This window comes from Molothrus aeneus, chromosome 17 (genome assembly GCF_037042795.1).
Source record: "Molothrus aeneus isolate 106 chromosome 17, BPBGC_Maene_1.0, whole genome shotgun sequence".
Lineage (NCBI taxonomy): Eukaryota > Metazoa > Chordata > Aves > Passeriformes > Icteridae > Molothrus > Molothrus aeneus.
The window spans coordinates 7,379,789-7,403,208 of record NC_089662.1 but is presented as its reverse complement, the minus strand read 5'-3'; the positions used below and the strand labels follow the sequence as shown (position 1 = coordinate 7,403,208).

The window sequence follows — 23,420 nt, the reverse complement described above, 5'->3', positions numbered from 1 at the left end:
TCTCTCTCCCTCCAAAAACAGCAACTCCGTCATTGAGATTTAAGTCTTCTTCCAGGCTTCCATGAGAGCCCAGTGTGGTCACTGCTGAGCCAACAGCTACAGCAGGAGAGTCACACTGAGGGGAAACAGCCACAGGCTGCAGTCACTGGTGCTGAAACACCAGCACAACATCCTCTGGAGGCACCAACACAGCCCCCAGGCATTGGTCACAGAAAAACAGAATGGTTTAGTTTGGAAAAGACCTCCAAGACCATCAAATCCAACCTTTGACTGATCACCACCCTGTCAATTAGATCATGGCTCCAAGTGCCATGTGCACTCATGCCTTGAACACAAATGAAACAAGCCTGAGCATCTGGCAAAGCTGGTGGGAAGGAGATGCCACTTTCCCCCGCAGCAGGGCTCAGGGCTGCCCCACTGGCACACAGGACAGGCACAGCTTGGAGACGGCTGCTGGAGCACACCCCTGCTCTGCACAGTGAGACCCACCCTGAGCTCTGGCAAATCCCCTGTGCTTGGTTTCTCCCACTGAATCATCTTAGAATGAGGAAGAACGTACCAGAAAAATAATAAATTGTTTATCAGTGCAAACTGTTAATCGAGCTGATTCAACAGAAAAGCTTCTCTTTGACCACAGCACAGGGTGAGATTATCTGGAAAACTACAAAAAAGTTGTTTTGACTATTCTGCATACATTAGACAAGATGAGGAAATGCTTTGGGGTGTCTGCTCAGAGAGGCAATGAGATTCCAGAAAGAGGAATGATACGAGCAAACACAGAGATCATGATAGACTGGCGCTCACACTCCAGCTGCAGGTACTCGGCTCTCAGGGCCAGGGGCCGCGTGTGTCCAGCTCCAGGCCCTGCTCTGGGTGGGACAGAGTGAGTTTAAGGGATTCAGGATGCCGTGCCTCGCCCTCCGGCACTGCTCTGGGGGGGACAGAGTGAGTTTAAGGCACTCGGGATGCTCTGCCTCGCCCTCCGGCACTGCTCTGGGGGGGACAGAGTGAGTTTAAGGCACTCGGGATGCTCTGCCTCGCCCTCCGGCACTGCTCTAGGGGGCACAGGGTGAGTTTAAGGCACTCGGGATGCTCTGCCTCGCCCTCCGGCACTGCTCTAGGGGGCACAGGGTGAGTTTAAGGACTCGGGATGCTCTGCCTCGCCCTCCGGCACTGCTCAGCCCCGAAGGGCGGCGGGGAGACCCGGGGCTGCGCCCAGCGCCCCGGCGGCACCTCCGGGGCGGGCACGCTGTGAGCCCGGGCTCCGTGAGCACACACCGGGTGTACCCCCGGCCCTGCCCGCTCCCGCCCGGGCCCGGCCCGCCCCATAGCCCCGGTTCGCGTCACATCCGTCGGGGCCCGATGATGCAGGCGCGGGATCCCCGCGCATCCGGTCCCCGGCCCCGCAGCCGGCAGCGCGGCCATGGGCGCCGCCCGCGATGCGGAGCAGCAGCCGGGGCCGCCGGGCGAGGAGGGCCCGGGCGAGGCCGAGGAGCAGCTGGTCAGCACGGTGAGGAGGGGGCCGGGCCGCGCCGGGCCGGTTTGGGGGGCGGCGGGGCCGCGGCTGACCCGGTGCTGTGCGTCCCGCAGAGCCCCTGGAACATCATGATCAAGCACCGGCAGGTGCAGCGGCGCGGGCGGCGCTCCCAGATGACCACCAGGTACGGCGGGGCCGGGATGGGCGGCCAGGGCACGGGGGGATGCAGGGGAAGGGAGGAACCGCGGGGCCGGGATGGGCACCGGGCGCAGGGGGGATCGGGTTAGACCGGGCCGGGCAGGGGGTTCCGCGCCGCCCTCTGAGCCCTCCACCCGCAGCTTCACGGACCCGAGCGTGTCCATGGACCTGCTGCGCGCTGTGCTGCAGCCCAGCATCAACGAGGAGATCCAGGGCATCTTCAACAAGTACATGAAGGTGAGCACTGGACAGGTGGGCAGCAGCCTGAAGGTGCTGGGGACAGCTCGGCTGGCACCGAGGCCATCGCGCCTGGCTGTGAGCCGAGCTGGCACTGCACAGGCTGTCACCCTCTCCTGCCTTTTCCTCTCCAGTTTTTCCAGACAGCAGCAATCAACGTGCGTGATAACGTTGGCGAGGAGGTGGACCCAGAGCAGCTCATCCAGGAGACCTGTAGGAGCTGCCTGGAGCAGGTGGGTGCTGGTGAGGTGTTTCTTGGGTGCCCAGCCAAGTAAAGCAGCCTGCCTAGAATGTGTCCCTCTTAATACCTTTGCTGTCACTGTGAGGGGACACCCACAGCCATTGTGTGACTGCTGTGTTGGAATTCATTCTCACTGGGAAGAAGGGAGCAGTCAGGGCTGGGCAGCTCATGCTGCTTCTTCTCACTGCTGCTTTAGGAACATGGCACACTGCTGGAGTCCCACAGAAACTGGCTCCCAGTACCTGTCAGAGGGTCCTGGCAGGGCAGGGCAGGAATTTTCCTTTCACATCTTGCTTATCTGCCAGTTCTCCAGAATTTATCATGCTCAGATTGTGTTTTTGCATGTGGCTGTCTGTGGAAGCATGGCATGGTAGCACTCCAAAAGCAAAGCTGTTGCAAGGCTTTTAGGCAGATATGTAGAGGTGGGGATTGCTTATGGGGCCCTCTCTGAGCCCAGAATCCATGGAACCTTCTTTGTCTTCCTGCAGGCCAAGCTGTTGTTCTCCGATGGCAAAAAGGTGGTTCCCAGGTTGCCCCATGAGCAGGCAGTGCCAAAGGTAATTGCTGTGACTGTACACAGAGGTTTAAATGACCTGTGAGAGCTGGGAGAAGAGTTGGGATCACTTTGTTCTCTGGCTCTTCTTGGCTGCCAGTGCAATAGTGCAGAGGCAGAGTGGGGGATGTTTGGCTCAAAGGGAATACAGGGCAAGGAGAATCCCAGGTGTGGGTGCTGCTTGCTGCAGTTCAGTGCTGCTCACAGAGGTGGGCTGGGGTCAGTGTTCACCTGGCCAGGTAGGGAGAAGAGCCCTGCTCATCCCACTGCCCTTCCTCTTCCAGCGTGCCCGACAGATGGATGAGGAGCTGAGCCGCCGAGGGAGCCCCATTCCAAAAAAGGTACAATGGTTTTCCCCACAAGAGATTTTATTTTTGGGAAGCCTGGCCTTCATTCCTGGCCATTCCCACAGTGTGAGTGCAGGGAGGTGCACAGGCAGCTTTTTTGAGGCATTGGAGGTGCTCAGTCTGGTGCCAGGCAGTGTTTATGCCTGTGACAAAAGAAGCAGCTTCCCTGGGAGAGGGAGGGTTGCTGAGAGGGTTCCCTCAGGCAGCACAGCTGGGTCACAGAAGGGTTTTTTCCTTGCAGAGGAAGGGGCGGCCTCCAGGACAGAGCCTGTCAAATGACCGTGGAGTCTCAGGCATGGCAGCGTGAGTACAAACCCTGAGCCAGAGCCCCTGGAGGGCTGGGGTAGGGGAATGAGGCTGCCTGTGGGGAGCACAGAAACCCCACAGACTCCTCTCAAGCAGAGAGGTGATGGGAGTTCTCCTGGGTGGGGGCAAAAGCAGGGTTAGGTTGAGGTGTTCCCCTCCGGAGGCAAAGACCTTAAAAGGAGGGATTTTAAACTGGCCCAAAGGGGTGAAAAGGTCCAGATGGACCACCCAGAGTGAGTGGTGAGACACAGGGGATGGTGGGATCTGGGCAGCCAGGAGAGGAGAATGCAGCAAAGCTGAGGGTCTGACACTGGGCACTGTGGGGGAATGGAGGGTGTGAAAAACGGTGGATCTGGAAGGGCTTGGGCTCAGTCCCTGCTGCTGGTGGTGACTAAGCTGATCCCACTGGGACTCATTCTTACTGTGTTTTCCTTCCCCTCAGGTGGAAGCTCAAAGTCTCTGAGCCTGTGAAAAGGGATGGACCAAAGGTATTGGCTGTCCAACACTGCTGGGCTCCCTCTCTCCTCCCCTTTGCTCCCGCTGGCAGAGCCCTGTAGCTGCAGGAGCACAGGACAGCGGGGCTGTGCTGTGCCCTCATGGGGCCCTGGGCAGGGCTGGAGCAAGAAGAGGAAGCGAAGTGCCCGGAGGCCTTTGCTGGTCTCCCCAGGCACTGTAGCCTGTATCCCTGTGGTGCTGCTGGGGCAGCCCTGAGGAGACCAGGAGTAGCCAGGAGAATCCCACAAGTGTTTCCCACGAGGGAAACTGCTTAGATCAGCCCAGATGGAATGTAACGTCCCTCCCCTGCGGAAGGCTGGAGGTCATTGGCCAGCTCCCTCCCTCCCAGTCAGGAGGCAGCTCCAAGGTTCCCTGTCAGAGAGCCGAGGCTTGTGGAGCATGGCCAGCAGCAACTTCATTTCTAATGTTGCCCCTTTTCCAATTGCTCTGTAGTGGGATCCATCCCGACTGACTGAAACCACAACCTTTGTGCTGGGATCTCGAGCAAACAAGTAAGGAACGGCCCTGTCGATGGAGGGTGGTGTCCCCAGGCAGGAGCCCGTGACACTCCTCCCGTCACTTCGCTTCTCTGCCTCAGTAGGAAGGCCTTGGGGAGGAGAAGGGTGTCCCTGTGCCACCGCAGCTGCCCTCCCCACAACCCTAACACCCCTCGTGTTCCCATTGCAGAGCTCTCGGGATGGGAGGAACAAGAGGGCGACTCTACATCAAGCATCCCCACCTCTTTAAGGTCAGGTGCCACAGCCAGATGGTTTCCCATGGGAATTAGGAGTGTGTGCTTCAGCTCCCTTGTGTACCTCCTCCCCCATGCCCTTGCTTGTTGTCTTAGAGCACGTTCCCAAGGTTTGGCCTGCACACAACACTTGCCAGTGGTGTCGTGTGCCTGCCGAGGCGGCGGGATTGCCAGAGCCAGGGCTGAGGCTGGAGCAGGGCAGGCAGAGCGGGGGGCAGAGCAGAGCGGGGGCGGTGTCCTGCAGGAGGGAGCTTTCAGGGGAGGGTCTGTCACTCGTTCTCAGCTCGGTCCTTGGTGCTTTATTGCAGTACGCAGCCGACCCGCAGGATAAGCACTGGCTGACAGAGCAGCAGCACATGAGGGCCATTGGGGGCAAGATGGTGAGTACAGCCGGGCGCAGGGCCCGCCGCAGGGGTGGGGACACTGCGCTGCCAAGGTCTGTCCCCTGCCCACAGCACTGGGGCATGGCCAGGAGGCACAGCTGGCTCCCACGGGGACAGCGGTGGCTGGGGGAATGGCCCTGCCCTGGCTGCCCCTTGCAGGCACCCTGAGGTGTTCCCTGCCTTGTGCCACAGGCCTACCTCCTCATTGAAGAGGACATTCGGGATTTGGCCGCCAGTGAGGATTACAGGTGAGGGGCAAAGCAGAAACTCTGAAAGTGCTGCTGGGCCTGGGGCTGCTTCCCACGGGGCGCAACCAAGTCCCTCCTCACTGCTACATTGCAGGAGTATCCTGTGCTGGAGGGACTCTCTGTGTGATGGCTGGGGGGCTCGGTTATGGTTGGGGTTTGGTGCCCAGGGGGCCATGTTGGTGACAAAAGTGTGGACTTTGTGTTGGTTGGGGGTCCATGGTAGGTTTGGGCTCAGTGCTGATTGAGATCCATGGTGGGTTTGGTGGGTCTGGGCTTGGTACTGATGTGTGCCAGGGGACATGGTGGGTTTAGGGTCAGCAGTGGGTGCTGGAGTCCCTCCATCTCCCCCTCCTTCCTCCCCAGGGACTCTGTTGATCTGCGGCTGGAAGAGCTGAAGCCTTTCATCCCACCAGCCTGGATGACTGAGAAGATGCAGAAGCACATGGAGACGCTTCGCCGCGGGGGGGAGGTGCCGCCCCCCGAGGACCCCCCCGAACCCTGATGCCCCCCAATAAAGCCGCTTCGTTCCCACCTCGCCGCTTCCTGAGGCCGCGCACCGGGCACCGGGCACCGGGCACCGGGCTCTTCCCGGGGAGGGGCCTGCGGACGCGCGGTCCCGCCCCCGCGGGGCAGCGGCCAATCACAGCGCGGTGCGTCACCGGCCGGCTGTCAATCAGCAGCCGCTGGCCGTTACCGTGGGAACTGCATCCTCGGCGGGCGGTGATTGGTCGGCTCGAACGGAGCTGCGCGCTGATTGGTGGAGGGGCCGCACGCGGAAATATTCAAACGGGGCGCGGGAGCGGGCGGGGCCGCGCGGGACGAGCGTACCGGAGTGTCCGGGACCGGGGCTGCGACCGAGCCGCCTCTGCACCGGAGAGGGGTTGGGACCCAGCCGCTCCTGCACAGACAAAGGGGTCGGGACCGAGCCGCTCCTGAATCGAAGAGCATCTGGAACGGGGGTTGGGATCGGGCCGCCGCCGCCGCACGGGAGAGCCCCAAGCACCGCCGTTCGGCACGGGGCAGCCCCGCTAGGGGAGCCCTGAGCGCCGCTCGGCACCGGCAGAGCCGCAGAGGGCCCGAGTCCTGTCCCGAGCGGGACTGCGGGAGGGAGGGAAGGAGCCAGCGGAGCCCGGTGCGGCGCCGCCAGGGAGCGGGAGCCGCGTCCAGCCCGTGACCCGCCGGCAGCGGCGGCTGGTGCCGGTGTGCTGGTCCGTGCCCCGGGAGCGCTATGGCCTCACAGAACGCCGACCCCGCCGCCGTGTCCAGCGCAGCCGCCCGCAAAGCGGCTGAGACCGGGGCCACGGCGGCCCGCGGCGCGGTGGGCAAGAGGTGAGCGCGGCCGGGAGCGGGGCTGAGGGCGGGGGCTGCCCCGGTGAGCCGGCCGGTAACGTGCGCTTTCCCCGCAGGCTGCAGCAAGAACTGATGGCGTTGATGGTGAGTGGGGCCCCGGGGCCGAGTCGTGGTTTGGGGATCCTGGGACCAAGGCGGGGGTTGGGGGTCCCCAAAGGCACCTGGGGCTGAACCGGGGTGGGGTGGGGGGATGTCCGGGGCCGCCCTAACGCGCTGCCCCCGCAGATGTCCGGTGACAAAGGCATCTCTGCCTTCCCCGAGTCCGACAACCTCTTCAAGTGGATCGGGACCATTGACGGCGCCGCCGGGACGGTGAGAGGCGAGATCCCGCTCTGGGAGTGCCTGACCCTGCCCCACCCTCTTCCCTTCAGCCCTCCACTGCCCCTGTTCCTCTTTTTCCCCGCGGCTTCCCCACACCTCTGGGGCTACAGCCCCCCTTACTCCTGTCCCACCCCAAGGCCTACGAGGAGCTGCGGTACAAGCTGTCGCTGGAGTTCCCCAGCGGGTACCCCTACACAGCACCCACCGTGCGGTTCCTGACCCCCTGCTACCACCCCAACGTCGACACCCAGGGCAACATCTGCCTCGACATCCTCAAGGAGAAGTGGTCAGCGCTGTATGATGTCCGCACCATCCTGCTCTCCATACAGAGCCTGCTGGCAGGTGGGTCTCGTGGACAAGCTGCTGTGGAGCGCTGGGGGAAGGGATGGTGATGGTGGTGGGGCTGTCCAGCCCAGATCAGGGCTCAGGGGTGTCCAGGTCACCTCCCACCAGCTGACCCAGCCACTGTTTCCAGAGCCAAATATCGAGAGCCCTCTGAACACACATGCAGCCGAGCTCTGGAAGAACCAAGTTGGTGAGTGCCTAAAGCAGAACCCTCCTGCCCCTTCCCCAGTGGGATGGGCAGCAGCACAGCCCCCAGTGCCTGTTTGGCCCCACAGCTGCCCTGGCCACTGCCTCAGGTGGTGTCATGTTCCCCCTCTCTCCTCAGCCTACAAGAAGTATGTGCGGGAGACATACAACAAGCAGACCAAGAGCCAGGAGACCTGACCATCAGCACGGCCCCTCAGCACACCCCCTACCTCCCTCCCTCCCGGCCGTCCCCCACCTTCTGTATCATAGGCTGTTTTTAAATTAATGTCGCAGTCCGAGCCACGGTTAATGTATAAATAAATGCAGGTTTATAACTTCTGCAGGGGATTCTCTGGCAGCTCTAGCATACCCTGAGTGCCCAGAGGCCCCTCTGCAAGTGTGGGCAGGAAGGGTGAAAGGGATACTGACCCCTGTGGGGTAACAGGAGTTTATCAATCTTTGGGTGCCTGGAGTGATCCCATTTTGTCTACAGGGTGGGAGCAGCCCCCACCATCACCTGCAAAGGCAGGGTTGAGGATTGTAGGAGTACCTCTGTCCCCTGCTCTGTGACAGGGGTGCCACCTCTGCTGCTATCTCCTGCCCCCCTAGCTCACAGCACCCCACAGCAGTGCCCAGCACAGGCGCCTCCCCAGGCTGCTCTCTCTGTGGTGCCACTTGTCTCTGCCGGCTGTGTGGTCTCTCTGGCTTCCACTGTCCATGGTGGAATGTTGGCTCCGCTCTCCATCTCTGCCAGCGTGGCCCTCACCTGCTCGATCTCCTCCTCCAAGCTCTGGGTGGTGGGGGGCTGCGTGGGACCCCCTCCTCTCCGGCTGGGCAGCCCCCAGCCCCCCAGCCCAGTGCGCAGCGGGGCAACACCACCCCCTTGCACGGAGAAGAGCTGGCAGAGGTGCTGGGCTCTGTACAGGTCCTGCAGGAAGATCTCCAGGGCGGAGAGGAAGAGCACCCAGAACCGCTCCAGCTCCTGCCGCTCCCGAGGGCTGGCCGGGCCCTGCCGCAGCCCCGCCAGCAGCGTCCACCGCAGCCCTGTGGGATGGCGTGTGAGCTGGGGCCAAGCAGCGAGGCTGCAGAGGCTCCCCGTGGCTGCTGCCCGGTACAGCAGTGCCCTCCTTACCCATGCTGAGCTCACAGGCCTCTGCGCTCCTCCTGCGTCGCTCCTCTCGCAGTCGGGGGCCGTCACCGCTCCCCCCGAGCTGCAGCACCAGCTGCCGGTGTCCGGCCGTGGCCTTGCAGAGGGCAGCCTGGGCTGTGGCACACGTTCCCACTGCCCCCCGCCCACGGCACGCATCCCTTCTGCCTGGTGCCATTACAGCCCGTGACAACGGGGCAGGGGCAGGATGGCCACAGTGGCTGCTGGCTCTCCGGGGGCTCGGCAGCTCTGTGCCACAGCGCTGTGCTGTGACCAGCTCTGAGCTGTGTTTTGGTTCGGTGGTCCCACCCACCCTGGCTGGGGACTGCGCCCCGCCTCATCCCCCTGCTGTGCTCCACCCCTGCTGATCCCCAGGGAGCTGTGATTTCCAGCAGAGAGACACAGAGGCAAGTGTCACCTTTCCCCTGTGGGGAAGGGGCTCCTGCCCTTCCATCTTACAGCCAGGTATTCTGGGTGGGAGATATAGGGCAGGCAGTGGTGGCTCTCTAGAACCCCTGTGGTCCCACAGCCCTGCCCTGGAGCAGGACCCTCGGGGCCAGGCTCCCTCAGCCTCTGGCGTGTGAACGAGCTGCTCTGCACGGAAACTCTGAGCTCAGCACTGGCGCCTGCCCAAGAGGCCGTGGGAACCACAGCTCTGGGCTGCCCCTGCAGCACTGCCCTGTGGTGTGAGCCTGCCCATGTTCCCTCCCTGGGGAGCAGAGCAGGGACACACTGCCACAGCCCCCCTCCCCATGCACCCCCCAGTGAAATCCTGCACCAGCAGCTCAAGCCTTTCCTCTTTAATTGAGGCTCGAATCAAAGCCACAGGTGACAGATGGGAGGAAAAGCTCAGCCGCCGGTGGTGAGGTGAGACCAGGACCCTGGCACAGAGCGAGGTCCCAGCCAGTGCTGAGGGCCAGATGCTGTAGAGCTGCTGCTCCCTGGACAGCAGGGCAGCAGGGCTGGGTGCAGCAGCTGGCCTGAGGAATGTCTGGTCCCTTACTGCACACCCTCCATCATCTTCAGGAACTCTGCAAGAGAGCAGCAGCCTCAGCCCACGGCCTTGCCTGGGTGCACAACATGGGTGCTTGTCTGGGGCCATTGCTCACCATCAAAGTCAATGCGGCCATCGTTGTTCTTGTCTGAGTCCTTCATCATGTCCTCTATGTCCTCATCAGTGACAGGCTCCCCGGTGGCCCTCAGGATCTCACCCAGCTCCTCAATGTCAATGAACCCATCCGCATTCCTGCAGGAGGGTGAGGGAGGGATGGGACCTTGCTTGCTCCCACAGACAGGATGGGCCACTTCGCCCCCACACTCACCGGTCAAAGATGCGGAAGCAGTTGGCCAGCTCCTCCTCAGACTTGCCTTTAGCATCCTCTTTCATCTGGCGCACCATCATGACCAGGAACTCCTCGAAGTCGATGGTGCCGCTGCCTGTGGGGAGGAAGCCAAGCGTGGGTCAGGCTGCCTGCCCAGGGTCCAGCACCCACCCCTGCCAACAACCAAGGGCTGCTCACCGTCCTCGTCCACCTCCTCAATGATGGCATCCAACTCCTCTTTGGTGGGGTTCTGGCCCAGCATTCTCATCACCGTCCCCAGCTCCTTGGTGCTGATGTCTCCACCACCATCAGCATCAAACATGTCGAAGGCGGCTTTGAACTCTGTGGAGAGACAGGTCAGGTCTCTGAGCAGTGGGACAGAGCCAGGCCCTGCACCCTGGCCACATCTGGCCCCTGTCCCTGCTGTCCCCACACTCACCCGCAATCATCTCCTCGCTGAGGAAGGCACGAGCTTCTGCCTGCTGGTCCGTCTGCAAGGCAAGGGAGAGGGGTCACCCATATCAGGCCAGAGACTCCTTACATAGCATGGCCCCACAGCGCTTGGCTGTGGGAAGAGCCTCTGCCCTGCTGCAGGACGATCCTGTGCGGGCATAAGCCACAGACAGCAGCAATCTCTACAGTTCCAATGCCTTCCAGGCCATCCATGGAGGGCTGCAGGGAGCTGCCTGCCTGAGTCCCCCATTATCTGGGGGGCTCCATTGTGTGGGGGTCATGGTGCCTGTGTACAGCCTTGGCATCCTGGGCATGCAGTGCTATTTTTGGGAACTCCTCAGCTCCCCTTGTAGGGATCGTTGGAGCTACAGCCATGGCACCTGTCAGCCCCGATCGAGTTTCTCCTGGAGGCGCAGGCCGGCCATGGAGCCAGCAGCAAGGCCGTGTCGCATGACCCAGCACTCGGCTTTCAGCCACCCCCTGCTGCCCCTGCCTCTGTGCAGCCCTGAGCTCCCAACAGGGCTGAGATGGTGTCCCCAGGCACCTGCACCCCCTCAGCAGCTGCACATTCACCCTCAGATCTGTCCTGTGGGGACCCTGCACCACCCCAACACCTCCCTGCCCTCACCACCATGGTCAGCCCAGCACTGGGGACCATATCCCTGCTGCCCTCTGCTGCAGAGGCACAGCCCAGCCCCCCCGGTGCCTCCTGCCCAGTCAGGTCTCCTCCTGGCACACGGCACACAGGAACACTCACCATCTTGGGAATTTATGGAGCTTCCCACCCCCAGAGAATCACCAGCTCCTGCAGCAGGAACTCCCAGAAGCTTCGTGATGCCCCTGGCGCCCCAATTTGTAGTGTCTCCTCTGTGGGATGTGCCTCCAGCTACTGCCCCCTGGCCCCCTCAGCCTATCAGCGCTCTGGCAGCACCCAGCCCCTCTCACTCGCAACTGGCGGCTTTACCTAATTTAGCCAAAGCTTTATTGGTCAAGGGCTGGGATTAACATGGGGATGAGGCTGGGATGGAAATTCAAGCCCTTCAGGAGGGAGATCAAAACTGTGGCAGGAGCGCAGCTCTGCCCACCCCCAACACCCCCATCCAAGGCAATTCAGCAATGAGGGGGTTAAAAATAGCCCTGGAGCCATCAGCATCACCCGGGTAAGAGGGACAGGGTCCTCCCTGTTCAAGGGGCATGGACTATCACCCACTGGCCCCTGAAAATGCAGCCCTTCCTGGCTTACAAGCTCTGAATACCAAGCTGGTTTTCCACAACACAGTGTCCCCCCCTGAACCCCCATTTTCTGCTGCAGGAGGCCAAGGCAGAGCAGTGCTGCAGCCCCCCACCCCAGATAAGGAAGGAGTGCCCTGTGGGGCCTGGGGCGTGAAGTCCCTGGAGAGATTTGGAGCATGAGCCCCATGGTTTGGGGTCCCCAGTGCTGTTGGCACCTGTTCCGGAAATGGCTCCATTTTTTCGTGCTTCTGAGGAGTGGGAATTATGCCCGGTGCCTCCTCGAAGGCTCACTCCTCATGGCCTGTGCCAGCCACTGCTGCCAGGACCGGCTGGGGCCCGTGGCTCTGGGGACACACTGGCCTAGTGGCCCATGCCCTGTGGTGCTCGGAGCCTCAGGGCTGCAGTGGGGACAGGGTGACAAATCTCTGTCCCATAAGGTCCCAGTGCCAGGGATGCCCAGGGGTTTTCTGGCTGCTGCTTTTGCTTGGACCCTCATTCACCAGGTGGGAACTGGGTACAAGTCCAGCCCCTAGTGCATCCCACCCTGCCCAGGGAAGCTCAGGGGTCCCATCTGAGCCCGGGTGGGGTGCAGGGTACTGGAACAGGGCACAGTGAGCAAGCGATGGACAGAGCGATAGCAGCAGCTGGGCTGGTTCCTCGATATTTATAGACATTCCCAAGGAAGCAGTGAGGAGTGAGCAGACAGACACTAAAAAAGGCTGGGCGAGTGCCGGAGGTGCAGCCTGGCCATGGGGCGCGTGGTGAGGCCGACTGAGGCCAGGGTGGCAGGGTGCCAAGGTGGCCCGGGGCACATCCCAGTGGGATCAGGAGCCTGAGTCTGGGGTAGCAGGATACAGGGGTGTTGGGGAATCTGGCTGTCACGGCACAGCGGTGCCAGGGTATTGGGGTATCAAGATCGTGGGACACCAGCGCCGAGCATCGGAGTGTGTGGCTCCTGTGGCCCCAGGGCAGGGATCCGGGGCTCGGCCCGACCACGACATCCCGGACAGGGGACAGAGGAACCGAGACCGGGACGGGCGGGGTCGGTTCCTAGGCAGGGGCTGCGGGCACAGCCAGGCTGAGCCCTGACCCTGATCCGAGAGTCCCGGGCGGTGCTGCACGGACCGATCCCGATCTCAGCCGTGCCGGGCAGTGCCGGGAGAGGCGACCCCGATGGCGCCGGACGGCGCCGCAAGCGCTGCTCCCGATCCCGGCCGTGCCGGGCGGTGCCGGCTCCACCGCCCCGATCCGGGTTCCCGGCGGAGGCGGAGCCGCGCAGGGAGGATCCCGGGACGAGCCGTGGCGGAGCGGCCATCGCTCGGCACCACCCGGCTCGGCTTGGCCCGGCCCGGCCCGGGGTAGCGCGAACGGAGCGGGGCGGGGGCAGCACCGGGAGGGTGTCCCGGGGCCGGGCTGTCCCCGCGGGGGCCGTGCCGCGGTGGGCAGCCCCCGGCCCCGCCGTGTCGCGGTGCCGGCCCGGACCCCCCGGCAGCGATGGCCGCCCGCATCCTGCACCGGCTGCGGCACGCGCTGGCGGGCGAGGCCGGCCGCGAGGAGCCGGCGGGCGGCGGCGGCGAGGCCGAGGACTGCCCGGAGAGCTCGGAGCTGGAGGACGACACCGAGGGGCTGTCGACGCGCCTCAGCGGCACCCTGAGCTTCACCAGCCACGAGGACGAGGAGGAGGAGGAGGAGGAGGAGGGGGACGGAGCTAGCGAGGAGCTGGAGGAGCCGCCGCAGGCGCCGGGGGCGGCAGCGGGCACGGAGGACGGAGGCAGGTGCTGGGGCGGCGAGCTGGGGGGACTGGGGTGATTCCAGGGACACTCATGCGATGGTGGCGTCCGGCAGCCCGACAGATGTCAGAGCCCTGTCCCCACGGAGGGCACTGACACCCCTCTCCCGGCACAGAGTGGGTCTCTGCGGCGGAGCGTCCCGGCGGCAGCCTGCTGACCCGGCAGCTGCAGGAGCTGTGGCGGAGGTCGCGGGGCAGCCTGGCACCGCAGCGGCTGCTCTTCGAGGTCACCAGCGCTAGCGTGGTCAGCGAGCGCTCTTCCAAGTACGTGGTGAGTGAGCCCGGCGCGGCTGGGCGGGCACGGTTGGGTACGAGTCCTGCTCTCCCTAAGGCAGGGATCCCACGGGGCTGGCGCTTATTTGTTTCTCTTTCCCCGTGCTGCTCGGATGGTGCCGGCGGCTCAGATGAGCCTCAGGTAACTATCGCTGATGGGTACTGCAGCTGCAGCAGCCCAATCCACTCCCTTCTGTTTGGGCAAACTCCCCCAGCCCCTTTGAGGCCGCACACCCTGCTGTGCTTGTGCCGGGAGCAGCGTGCCCACAGCACTGCCTGACACCTGCCTCCCCCGCAGCTCTACACCATCTACCTGATCCGCTCTGGCCAGTTTGACAAAGCCCCTGCCACCATCGCCCGGCGCTACTCGGACTTTGAGCAGCTGAACCGCCGCCTGCGCTGCCGCTTCAGCTGCGACATGGCCAGCGTTGCCTTCCCCAGGAAGAGACTGCGCCGGAACTTCACCGCTGAGACCATTGCCAAGCGGAGCCGAGCCTTCGAACAGTTCCTGTCCCACCTGCACTCCATCGATGAGATCCGCCGCTCTCCTGAGTTCCTCGAGTTCTTCTTCCTGCCGGACCTGCAGGCCGCGCAGCGCCTGACGTGCACGGGCATGTACCGCGAGGCCCTGGCCACCTGGGCCAACGCCTACCGGCTGCAGGACCGCCTGGGGGTCTGCAGCTCTGGCCGCTTCCTGCTGACACTGGCTGGGCTGGCCGTGTGCCACCAGGAGCTGGACCAGCTCAGTGAGGCCCACGGCTGCTGCGAGCAGGCGCTGCAGCTGCTGGAGGCCCAGGGCAGCCACCCGCTCCTGGGACCCTTCCTGCAGGCCCACGTCCACCTGGCCTGGAAGGTGGGCAAGGACAAGCGGCGCTCAGAGGCCCGGCTGCAAGACCTGCGGGAAGCTGGGCTGCCCCTGCAGCAGCAGCCTTCCCTGAAGGAATGCCTGATCAAGGAACGTCTGGAATGAGCCACCTGTACTCACATGGGCAGGAGGGCAAGGGCTGTGGGGGGCTCACACGCCTGTGGCAGCTGGGAACAGTGAGGGAAGTGCCATGGGTGGCAGTGGGGCAGGGGAGCAGCACTGCAGTCCCACGGGCAGCACAGTCTATGCCTGGAGCTGCCTCCTGAATGCACTTTCTCTGTGGTTAGTTTGGCGGGGCTGGGGACTCATGGGGGTCCACCACCCACACTGGTGCTGCCAGAAGTTGCTCCCCCTCTGCAGGGGATCCTGGAGTAGCTGAGACTCTAGCTGGGACATACTGGCACCTTGCAAGGGAACAGGAAAGCTTCTGGCAGGGTCCAGGGCTCTTGCCGGGAACTTCCCATAAAACTTACACAATAGAAAGGACTTTATTTAATAAAGTCTTGGCAGGAAGAAGAGCAAGGCGCCTGCTGTGTCTTTTTAGCCTTACTACCCCAGGGCATTATCAGTGGGAGGCCTCAAGCCTCCACATAGAGGTGGGAGCTGCCTCATCCCCTTCTCCCAGCTGGGCCCAAGCCCAGTCCTAGGGAGGAGCCCAAGGACAAGCAGAAGCAGCTACTGAGGAGCCAAAGCAGTACAAGCAGCGCAGAAGTGAGAAGAGGAAACAACATGTGCCAAAGTAGCACCTTCCCCTCCTGTGACCTCGCCTGGCATGGGGGCAGAGCTGATCCACTGTGCTCCTGGCACTGCCCGCCCTCGTGCAAGCCCAGTCACGGGTCCAAGGGGACAAACTCCAGGGACAGAGTCCAGTTCTTCACCCAATGGCTTTATTTTAAGGTGGGTGAAGGATAGCTGATGGCAGCATGTGCTTACGTGCTGTGCAGCTAGCAGCTGGTTGCAGTGATGCTCTGTTGGTCACAGTCTGTCACAGACACCTCTGGCACCAGGACTTCCTGCAGTGCTTGGTCCCACCTGGTCTCCTTCCTGTTCCTGTCCAGGTCCTGTCTTGATCTCAGGGTCCTTCCCTGGGCATGCTTGAAGCCCCTGTCTGTAGGGTGTCCTCAGCTAGAGCTTGCTCTGGGTTGGTGTCTGTTCCACCCTGATGACACCTTCCTGTGCACAGGTGACAGCCAGGACCCCATCCCTGCGCCACAGCCGTCCCTGCACCAAGCCCCGGCACCCACCTGCAGAGAGAGACTGTCAGACTGCAGCCCACTGCCCCCAGGACAGGCAGGGCTGGCCTTGCCCATCAAGGTCTCAAAAACCCACGAAGGACTTACCAGCCCAAGGGCTCTCACACTCGTACAGCATCCAGTGGTCAGCTCGGAAGGGCGCGTGGAACCACATGGAATGGTCAAGGGACACCATGAACTTGACGCGGTACTGCCGGTGCGGGAGCAGGGCCGTGCCCAGGAAGGCGTAGTCAGAGATGTAGGCAGCCACACAGCAGTGCACCTTCATGTCAGTCTCCCCTGCAGAGCAACCAGTGCTGCCCATCCCATGGGGGCCCGTGGGACATGCCTGGGGTGTTCCACTCCCCTGGAGCCAGCTGCCAAGCACAGCTGGGATTCTTCCAGACTTATTCCCTTTGCCATGCCATGCCCCAGCATGGCTCACGCCATCACCTCTGCACTCACACCTATATTACAGCCTTGAAGTGCCCAGGCTGGGGCACAGGCAGCCCCCTAATCACAGCCCTCCCAGCCCACTCTGTTGAAACAGTGCTCCCCCTTAGCTTGGGGGGCACCTGGACCCAGCAGGACCCACCTATGTAGCCTCGGGCTCGCACCCAGAAGAGCTGCTTCGGCTCCTGTGGCTCTGAGCTGAATATATCTGGGGGGTTCACGGGTTTAATGTCAATCGGCACATCTTGAGCTTGGATCTTGGTGAGACGCTTCCTGTATCCCTCAGCCACGTTAGGATTCCTGCAGCCCAGCACAAAGAAGTGAGGTTGACACCAGACAGGCAGGTTGGAACACATCCTACTGGCAGCAGCTCCATGCCAGGGACCCAGGGGCACACAGAAAGACAAGAGGGGCACAGCTCCTGTTGTGTCCTGCTCCTCTGTTCCCCTCACAGGCACATTTGAGAATTCCTCAGACAATACTTTCCCACGCCTCCCTATGCCCCAGGCAGCAAGGGGACATCCCCGGCATGTCCCTTCCACCCTACTCACTGCAGGAACTTCTGGATGAGCTCCTCCTGTGTCAGCAGCTCCTCGGGGGGTGGCACGGTCGGCATGCTGTACTGGTGCTGCACTGGGCTCCCCTGCGAGAGCTGGAAGGAGGCCTGGCAGATGAAGATGGGCTTTCCATGCTGGATGGCCTTTACAGAGCGAACAGAGAAACTCTTCCCTGTGCGGGTCCGCTCCACCTCGTACAGCACCGGCACCTTGGGGTCCCCTGGGACGGGAAAGGGACGGGAAAGGGACGTTCTGCCGCTGGGCCACGACGCACCGCGCACCCGCGGAACCCGACCGCAGGGGCCGGGCCCGGCAGTGCCACTCACACCGTCCCTGTTTGCTGGCACCGGGACGACGGCGCCTCCTCACTCCTGCGAACTTCTCCAGCGTCCCAACCCCTGCCGGGCCCCTCCGGAACCCCTGCACCCCGCCGCCGGTTCCCCGGTTCCCCGGGCGCACCTGTCCGCACGAAGTAGCAGTGCAGCGAGTGCACCTGCTCGTCGCGGCTCACGGCGTGGGCCGCCGCCACCAGCGCCTGCCCCACGATCTGCCCGCCGAAGAGGTGCTGCGTGGCGGGCACCCAGTGGTGCTGGCCCCTGCGGGGAGAAGGCGGCCGCGATGAGGGTGTCGGCGGAGGACGCGGCGGCCCGGTCCCGCTGCCCCGGCGTCCACCCGCACCTGAAGAGGTCGACCTCCAGCCGCTCCAGGTTCAGCACGCTGGTGATTAGGACGCTGCGCAGGTCCCCGGGAGGCGGCGGCGGCCCGGATCCTGGCCCCGCTCCGGCCCCGCCGGCGTCGCCTGGGGCTCCCATCACCTCCGCGAACCGGGACCGGCACCGCGACCCGACCAGCACGGCGGACCAGGAAGCACCGCCCATCCGCGGGGGAAAGACCGCCATGTGATTGGACGGTAGAGCTGTCAATCACCCTTGTCTTGTCAGGATGCTCTGGGCTGGTTGGCTCGCTTCCTGTCATCGGGAGAAGCTGGCGCTGATTGGTCAAGATCAGGGTGCGGGCGGTGCCCGTCTGATTTAACGGGGATGGCGGGGTGGGCTTCGGCAGCTGAGCGGAGCCGGTCCGGGCGTCCCCCCGCGACCACCGCTCGCCATGCGCCCGTTTCCTCGCCTGCGAGGGCTGCCCCTCGGGCCTGCGGAGCTGCGGCCCGGTGCGCAGCCACAGCCGGCAGCACGGCACCGTTGTCCGCCAGGACGTCAGGTAAGGCCCGCCTGCCGCGTCCGGCTGGAGCTCGCAGCAGCCCCCGTGGTAGGGCCGTGCGCCCGCCGTCCCCCGGTGTAGCACCGCCAGGGCCCGTGGAGCCGCCGCTTGGGCCCAGCCCAGCGCTGCCCCGGGCACAGGCCCCTCCTGTCCCGTACCTGGCTTTGATAACCGGGCTGATCCCGGTAGTGGGATGCCCCGGTACCGGGGTGCTGCCAGCTGTACCACGCGCCTGCTGTGCTCGCTGTATAGCTCCTGCCTTTTCCGGCTCTAGACTGCAAGCGTCGGCATCCGCAGCATTCTCCAGCTGTCCTTACCTCACTGCAGTGGAAAGGTGATATCAGGTTTCCCTCAGGGAGCGCTTCGTTCCATGGCCTTCACTTCTCCAAGCAGCTGTAGTGACACTGTTTCCTTTCCATCTTAGCTGGTGGATCTGCTTGTGTGCACAAAGGCTACAAGGTCACTCACTAGTTATGCAACTGCTCCCTTTGCCCTTTTAAAATATAACTTGCCTTCTTAAAATACAATTTAACCTCCTTCCTTGAAGCTTTTCTTGTCGTGTTGTAGCCTGCTCCTCCAGAGCTGCAGAACCGTGTGCTTTAGGGATAAAGACACAATGAGCTTCCTCAGCAATGTGATGAAGTGCTTCTTCAAGCAGTTACCGAGACACTTCTCCTATACCGGGCGCCAGACAAGGGAGGACAAGTCCTCTACGCCTTCCTTGTGGGGAGCAAGGAGTGAGGGTGGAAAGCAATGCACTTGTTGCTGAACAGAGACGTGAGCGAGAGCGCAGTCGATGCGCCTCCAGCCGCTGCACAGCGATGCGGAGGGAGGAGGGGGAGGCAGCCAGGCAGGAGCCGGTGCCCGCACGCCGCCCTGGGGAGCGGGCACAGCGAGCGGCGCTCCCGGTGTTCCCGGTGCGATGCACAGCGGCCACAAAGAGCGGCGCTCCCGGTGTTCCCGGGGGTGTTCCCGGTGCGATGCACGGCGGCCACAAAGAGCGGCGCTCCCGGTGTTCCCGGTGCGATGCACAGCGGCCACAGCGAGCGGCGCCCGAGCGCTCCGGTGCCGGCGCGGCCGGAGGAGGCGTTGGCGGAGCGCGGCAGGGACCGGGACACGCCGCGGTGTCCCCGCCGGTAGCGACAGCGCGGAGCGGGCCCGCACTGACAGCCCCAGCCGCGCTGGCCCGCGCCTGCCCGGTGCAGCTCCCGGTGCTCCCCCTCCGCCAGCGGCTGTGCCCCGAGCACCGCACCGAGTGGCCGGCCGTGATCGCCGCCGGGAAAGCCGTGGGTGCAGGCACTGAGAGCCACCGGCAGGAGCTGCTCGCCGTCCTGAGAGACCTCATCACGCCGGACTGGCTGCCTCAGCTCCACCTTCAGTGGCTGCTCGAGGATGGGATCTGGGCAGCTGAGGGAGAGCAGAGGCTTCTTCGTGGAGCTGGAGATTGTCATCCAGGGTTAAGTCAAATTTGCAGTGCTGGGCTCTCTCTGGAGAGCTGCATCGCCACCTTTCCTGGCACTAGAAGAGTGTGTTTCTAAGATCTCTCCTGATGCCGTGACACTCTGCTCCCCATCCTGATCATTGTGCTGCTCAGGCAGCTCCCCAAAGTCTGCCTATTTCAGACTTGCCTCTTTGGTGTGCCATGGTAACACATCCCAGAGCTCTGGCCAGGCTTCCCCCACTGTGGCAGCAGCTCAGCAGAAGCAGCAGCCTGTGTCAGCCTCTCTTGTGGCTGTTGAGAGTTGTGTGATTGTTCTCCAGAGTCCACCAGCTCCCTGAGGCCCTTCAGTGTCAGCCTGAAACACCTAATGCTCTTCTCCAGAGTGAGCCAGCAAGCTCAGCTCCTGTTAGATTCTGTCTCCTGTGACAAAACTGGAGGCCACAGAAACCTCAGAGGATGCCAGTGAAGATTAGATTACCCAGAGGACTGAAGACAGCATCAGGCAGTCTTTGAGTGGCATTTGCACAGAGGCTGCCCAGGCTGTGCCTAAGGCAGTGGTTTGGAAGTCCAGGCAGCTGATTTGCACCAGGTAGGACAGGCTCAGTCTACAGATCCAGGAGAATGCCCACCCTGTGGGCATCTTCCAGGAAGGCCCAGGTAGCTACACTTGCCACTTCAACCTGGCCTTCCAGCTGCCCTGCTGGCACATCTTGGCTGTGCTGAATTTGAACAGGAAGCTCTTGCAGAGGGAAATGCTCAGTAGACCATGGGAGAGGGGATGTGATGTCCATCAGGCTGGGTGAGACAGTGCTGATGGCCTCTTGTGGGTCCTAAAGAGCTCCTGGAACAAGTCTTTGGATAAATCCCTGGTGGTTGTCTTTCCTCACAGCAGAGATCAGCCACAGCAATAAGGACTTGGAGCACAGGACTCTGTGGGACCTGGCTGACAGCTGGATCAGCTCCATTGAGGTGAAGCTCCAGCATTGAGTGGGAGCTGAGCTGGGTGCTTCCACTGTGTCCTGTCTTGCACCTTCATTCCCCTCAGCCTGTCATTTTCTCAGCGTGGAAGGGGCAGTTTGGGACCTTGATCTGCTGAGTGAGCGACACTTCTTGCACGGGGCAACAGAGGAACTGGACTGGGAGCTCCTGATCCTGCAGGAGGGGTCACAGTCACTGACCTGGCTAACAGCTGTGGCCAGGAGCCAGCTCTGGGTGGTGCAATGTGGGAGGTGCTGCTATCCTAGAATCTGCTGAGTTGGAAGGGACCCATTGGGATTGTGTCCAACTCCCAGTCCTGTGCTGGACACCACAAAAATCCCACCATGTGCCTGAGAGTGTTGTCCAGACACTTCCTGAACTCGGACAGGCTTGATGCCATGACCACTGCCCATGGGAGCCTGTTCCACTGCTCAGCCACCCTTTAGGTGAAAAACCTTTTTCTGATATTCTGCCTCAGCTTTATACCATTTCCTCAAGTTCTGTCACTGGTCATGACAGTGAAGAGATCAGTGCCTGCCCCTCTGCTTCCTCTCATGAGGATGCTGAAGACCACAATGAGGTCTTCCCTCAGTTTCTTCTTCTCCAGGCTGAACAGACCAAGTTACCTCAACTGTTTCTCAAAAGCTTCACCTCCAGTCCCATCACAATCCTCGTGGCATCTTTTGAATAATGTTCTCTAATAGTTCAATGTCTTTTTTATATTGTTGTGCCAAAACTGCCGCCAGGACTTGAGGTGAGGCTGCACCAGTGCAGAGCAGGGTAGGACAATCCCCTCCCTTGCTGGCCATGCTGTGTCTGATGCCCCCAGGACAGGATTGGCCTTTCTGGCTGCCAGGGCACTGCTGATCATATTCAACTTGCCATGGACCAGGTCCCTTTCCACAGTGCTAGTCTCCAGCTTCTTTTCCCCTGTCTGTATATACCACCAGGATTTCCCTGTACAAGGTGCAGTGTGTCACTTGCTCTTGTTAAACTTCATACTTTGAGCAATGACCCATCTCTCCAATTTGTCTAGGTGTCTCAGCTGGGCCTCTCTGCCTTCAATGGAGTTGACAGCTCCTCCCAATTTAGAGCTGTTAGCACTAAACATTAATATATTACTTCATATTCCTTCAAGTCCTGAGTCCAAGTCGCTAATGAAGATGTTGAAGACAATTGGGCCAAGGGTGAAGCCCTATGGAACCCCTCTAGTGGCTGGACACCAGCCTGATGTCACCCCATTCCCTCTAAGTCTTTGTTTGTGCCCAACCTGTGAGCCAGTTGCTCACCCATTGTGTAACAGGATTATTCAGCTGCAAATTGGACACTTTGTCCAAAAGAATACTGGGACAGACAGTATCAAAAGCTTTGCTGAAGCCCAAAAACATTACAGCTACTGGCTTTCCTTAGTCAGTTAGGTGGGTTACCCTGTTGTAGAAGGAAACCATGTTCAACAAGCGGGACTTTCCCCTCATGAAGCCATGCTGGCTGTGACCAGTGACTGTGCCCTCCTACAGGTGTTTTTCAGTACCTGCCAGAATGATCTTTTCCATGATTTTACTGGGCACTGAAGTGAGACTGACAGGCCTGTAGTTTCCAGGGTTCTCCTTCCTGCCCTCTGAAATCGGGACATCATTCCTCAGCTTCCAGTCATGTGGGAACCTCTCCAGATTCCCAAAACTGCTCCAAAATCATCGAGAGTCTTTGTGATGACATCAGCCAGTTCTTTGTGGTTTCTCAATCCCATAAGGGCCCATAGATTTGTAGGGATCTAGGTACAATAACACGTGACAAAACTATTTCATCTGTGGCCAGCACCCGCAGGTCCTTGCAGCATCCAGCTGTGAGGTGTTGTGCAACTGAGCCAATAAATCACCCTCGTGTTGTTTGGGAGCTGAGCCTGTCCCTGTGCCAGCTGCAGCCACCCCTCCCTGCCCAGGGAACGGGGCATGGGACAGGACTTTGGGCAGTGCTCCTCAGTCGTCCTTTCTCACCATGGAGCCTCAGGTGGCAGGAGGTGGCAGCTCCTGAATCCCTGCAATCCCACTGTGCTGCAGCCCATTACAGAGCAGGGGTGTTGTTTGCCTGGTTGCAGCAGCTGCTCTCAATTCCTCAAGAAACAGGAACCCGCCCTCGTGTGCAGGGGTCACTGCCGGGCAGATAATGCTGCAGGGAGGTGGGGAGCAAAGGCTTCGTGCAAGGGTGGGGGAGGGAAAACAGCCTGGAGAGCAAACTCCCTCCTCTGTGGGCGCTGCTCTAGAGTGGGTGAGTTCCCCAGCCCCATCGCAGCCAGATGAGCTCCAGCCCCAGCAGCTCCCAGCCTGCTGTTGGGACATAGCAGGAAATGTCACAGACCTCACTCCATTGCTGTGGTTTGGTCACTGTCCATGTTTTCCCATGGAATTTAGCAATTCCTTCATTAACACTTTGGTGTTGATGGAGTTGGCTGTGGTTGAGGGCTGGGGATTTCCTTTGAGCACGAGTTTTGTAACATGATCTGATACTATCGAGTCTCTGACTAAATATAGCATCGTGTTTCTTTAAAACACGTTTTTGTCAGCTTAGAGCTGCTTGTTTCCCCTTTGGTTGTGCTGTGGAAGAGGCCTGAAAGGCTTTGCCAGCCCCTTTGCTATCTTTCTGGCTCCTGTGGGAACCCCTCTGATTTTAGGAGACTTCTCCCCTCCAGGCTCTTCCTCTGCACAGCTGCCGCCCTGCCTCCCCTCCAGCCTGCCACAGGCACTGCAGGATGCCATCCTCACCTGCCAGGGCTTGAAGGGTCTGGCTGAGGGCACAGAGCTGAGGGCATGGAGCTCCAAGTCAGGATGGCTGTGCCCCACACCAGGTCACTGTGACTGGCTCTGTGGCCACAGACATGTGCCCAAGCAAGGGCTGCTGCCAGCACTGCTATCTGGGTGCTCCAGCATCTGACTCGTCCCCCTCCAAGCTGAACACACAGGAAATAACTCATCGTTCTCTGGGTAAACATCTTTCCCAAGAGTGAAACTGCCCGGCCGGGATGAGTGT

At 61.6% G+C, this 23,420-nt stretch overlaps 6 protein-coding genes across 6 annotated transcripts; 3 read left to right on the top strand and 3 right to left on the bottom strand.

Annotated features, from left to right (window-relative positions):
- Positions 1 to 1,387: 1,387 nt before the first annotated feature.
- Positions 1,388 to 5,767, top strand: DNTTIP1 (deoxynucleotidyltransferase terminal interacting protein 1). Its single transcript, XM_066561535.1, has 13 exons — positions 1,388 to 1,510; positions 1,591 to 1,661; positions 1,816 to 1,912; positions 2,047 to 2,145; positions 2,642 to 2,710; positions 2,991 to 3,047; positions 3,295 to 3,356; positions 3,802 to 3,847; positions 4,308 to 4,366; positions 4,542 to 4,602; positions 4,914 to 4,985; positions 5,181 to 5,236; positions 5,600 to 5,767. The coding sequence occupies exons 1-13, from the start codon at positions 1,424 to 1,426 to the stop codon at positions 5,736 to 5,738; spliced, it is 975 nt and encodes a 324-aa protein (XP_066417632.1). The 5' UTR covers positions 1,388 to 1,423; the 3' UTR covers positions 5,739 to 5,767.
- A 276-nt stretch (positions 5,768 to 6,043) lies between these two features.
- On the top strand, positions 6,044 to 7,767 carry UBE2C (ubiquitin conjugating enzyme E2 C). Its single transcript, XM_066561604.1, has 6 exons — positions 6,044 to 6,565; positions 6,643 to 6,670; positions 6,812 to 6,898; positions 7,045 to 7,249; positions 7,383 to 7,442; positions 7,578 to 7,767. Exons 1-6 carry the CDS (start codon positions 6,465 to 6,467, stop codon positions 7,634 to 7,636), a joined length of 540 nt encoding a protein of 179 aa, XP_066417701.1. The 5' UTR covers positions 6,044 to 6,464; the 3' UTR covers positions 7,637 to 7,767.
- LOC136563920 (regulator of G-protein signaling 9-binding protein-like) lies at positions 7,745 to 8,833 on the bottom strand. Its single transcript, XM_066561603.1, has 2 exons — positions 8,571 to 8,833; positions 7,745 to 8,482 (listed from the first exon to the last, which is right to left on the bottom strand). The coding sequence occupies exons 1-2, from the start codon at positions 8,761 to 8,763 to the stop codon at positions 8,049 to 8,051; spliced, it is 627 nt and encodes a 208-aa protein (XP_066417700.1). The 5' UTR covers positions 8,764 to 8,833; the 3' UTR covers positions 7,745 to 8,048.
- Positions 8,834 to 9,508: 675 nt separating this feature from the next.
- Positions 9,509 to 12,908, bottom strand: TNNC2 (troponin C2, fast skeletal type). The gene is made up of 6 exons (XM_066561857.1): positions 12,684 to 12,908; positions 10,347 to 10,404; positions 10,106 to 10,249; positions 9,908 to 10,022; positions 9,695 to 9,831; positions 9,509 to 9,616 (listed from the first exon to the last, which is right to left on the bottom strand). Exons 1-6 carry the CDS (start codon positions 12,906 to 12,908, stop codon positions 9,585 to 9,587), a joined length of 711 nt encoding a protein of 236 aa, XP_066417954.1. The 3' UTR covers positions 9,509 to 9,584.
- Positions 12,887 to 15,038, top strand: SNX21 (sorting nexin family member 21). The gene is made up of 3 exons (XM_066561511.1): positions 12,887 to 13,364; positions 13,499 to 13,653; positions 13,954 to 15,038. The coding sequence occupies exons 1-3, from the start codon at positions 13,088 to 13,090 to the stop codon at positions 14,623 to 14,625; spliced, it is 1,104 nt and encodes a 367-aa protein (XP_066417608.1). The 5' UTR covers positions 12,887 to 13,087; the 3' UTR covers positions 14,626 to 15,038.
- Positions 15,039 to 15,385: 347 nt separating this feature from the next.
- ACOT8 (acyl-CoA thioesterase 8) lies at positions 15,386 to 17,661 on the bottom strand. The gene is made up of 6 exons (XM_066561597.1): positions 17,441 to 17,661; positions 17,222 to 17,358; positions 16,757 to 16,982; positions 16,348 to 16,505; positions 15,861 to 16,052; positions 15,386 to 15,764 (listed from the first exon to the last, which is right to left on the bottom strand). The coding sequence occupies exons 1-6, from the start codon at positions 17,659 to 17,661 to the stop codon at positions 15,646 to 15,648; spliced, it is 1,053 nt and encodes a 350-aa protein (XP_066417694.1). The 3' UTR covers positions 15,386 to 15,645.
- Positions 17,662 to 23,420: the final 5,759 nt, after the last annotated feature.

Coding starts and splice junctions, on each gene's coding strand:
- DNTTIP1 (XM_066561535.1), top strand. CDS start 1,424: ATGGGCGCCGCCCGCGATGCGGAGCAGCAGCCGGGGCCGCCGGGCGAG. Junction 2,711..2,990: donor ATGAGCAGGCAGTGCCAAAG/GTAATTGCTGTG, acceptor TTCCTCTTCCAG/CGTGCCCGACAGATGGATGA. Junction 3,048..3,294: donor GGAGCCCCATTCCAAAAAAG/GTACAATGGTTT, acceptor TTTTCCTTGCAG/AGGAAGGGGCGGCCTCCAGG.
- UBE2C (XM_066561604.1), top strand. CDS start 6,465: ATGGCCTCACAGAACGCCGACCCCGCCGCCGTGTCCAGCGCAGCCGCC. Junction 6,566..6,642: donor CGCGGCGCGGTGGGCAAGAG/GTGAGCGCGGCC, acceptor CTTTCCCCGCAG/GCTGCAGCAAGAACTGATGG. Junction 6,671..6,811: donor AAGAACTGATGGCGTTGATG/GTGAGTGGGGCC, acceptor CTGCCCCCGCAG/ATGTCCGGTGACAAAGGCAT.
- LOC136563920 (XM_066561603.1), bottom strand. CDS start 8,763: ATGGCACCAGGCAGAAGGGATGCGTGCCGTGGGCGGGGGGCAGTGGGA. Junction 8,483..8,570: donor GGCCTGTGAGCTCAGCATGG/GTAAGGAGGGCA, acceptor GCCATCCCACAG/GGCTGCGGTGGACGCTGCTG.
- TNNC2 (XM_066561857.1), bottom strand. CDS start 12,908: ATGGCCGCTCCGCCACGGCTCGTCCCGGGATCCTCCCTGCGCGGCTCC. Junction 9,832..9,907: donor TGCTTCCGCATCTTTGACCG/GTGAGTGTGGGG, acceptor ACCCTCCTGCAG/GAATGCGGATGGGTTCATTG. Junction 9,617..9,694: donor TGGCCGCATTGACTTTGATG/GTGAGCAATGGC, acceptor GCTCTCTTGCAG/AGTTCCTGAAGATGATGGAG.
- SNX21 (XM_066561511.1), top strand. CDS start 13,088: ATGGCCGCCCGCATCCTGCACCGGCTGCGGCACGCGCTGGCGGGCGAG. Junction 13,365..13,498: donor AGCGGGCACGGAGGACGGAG/GCAGGTGCTGGG, acceptor CTCCCGGCACAG/AGTGGGTCTCTGCGGCGGAG. Junction 13,654..13,953: donor AGCGCTCTTCCAAGTACGTG/GTGAGTGAGCCC, acceptor CCTCCCCCGCAG/CTCTACACCATCTACCTGAT.
- ACOT8 (XM_066561597.1), bottom strand. CDS start 17,661: ATGGCGGTCTTTCCCCCGCGGATGGGCGGTGCTTCCTGGTCCGCCGTG. Junction 16,983..17,221: donor CTGCTACTTCGTGCGGACAG/GTGCGCCCGGGG, acceptor TTCCCGTCCCAG/GGGACCCCAAGGTGCCGGTG. Junction 15,765..15,860: donor GTGTGAGAGCCCTTGGGCTG/GTAAGTCCTTCG, acceptor CTCTCTCTGCAG/GTGGGTGCCGGGGCTTGGTG.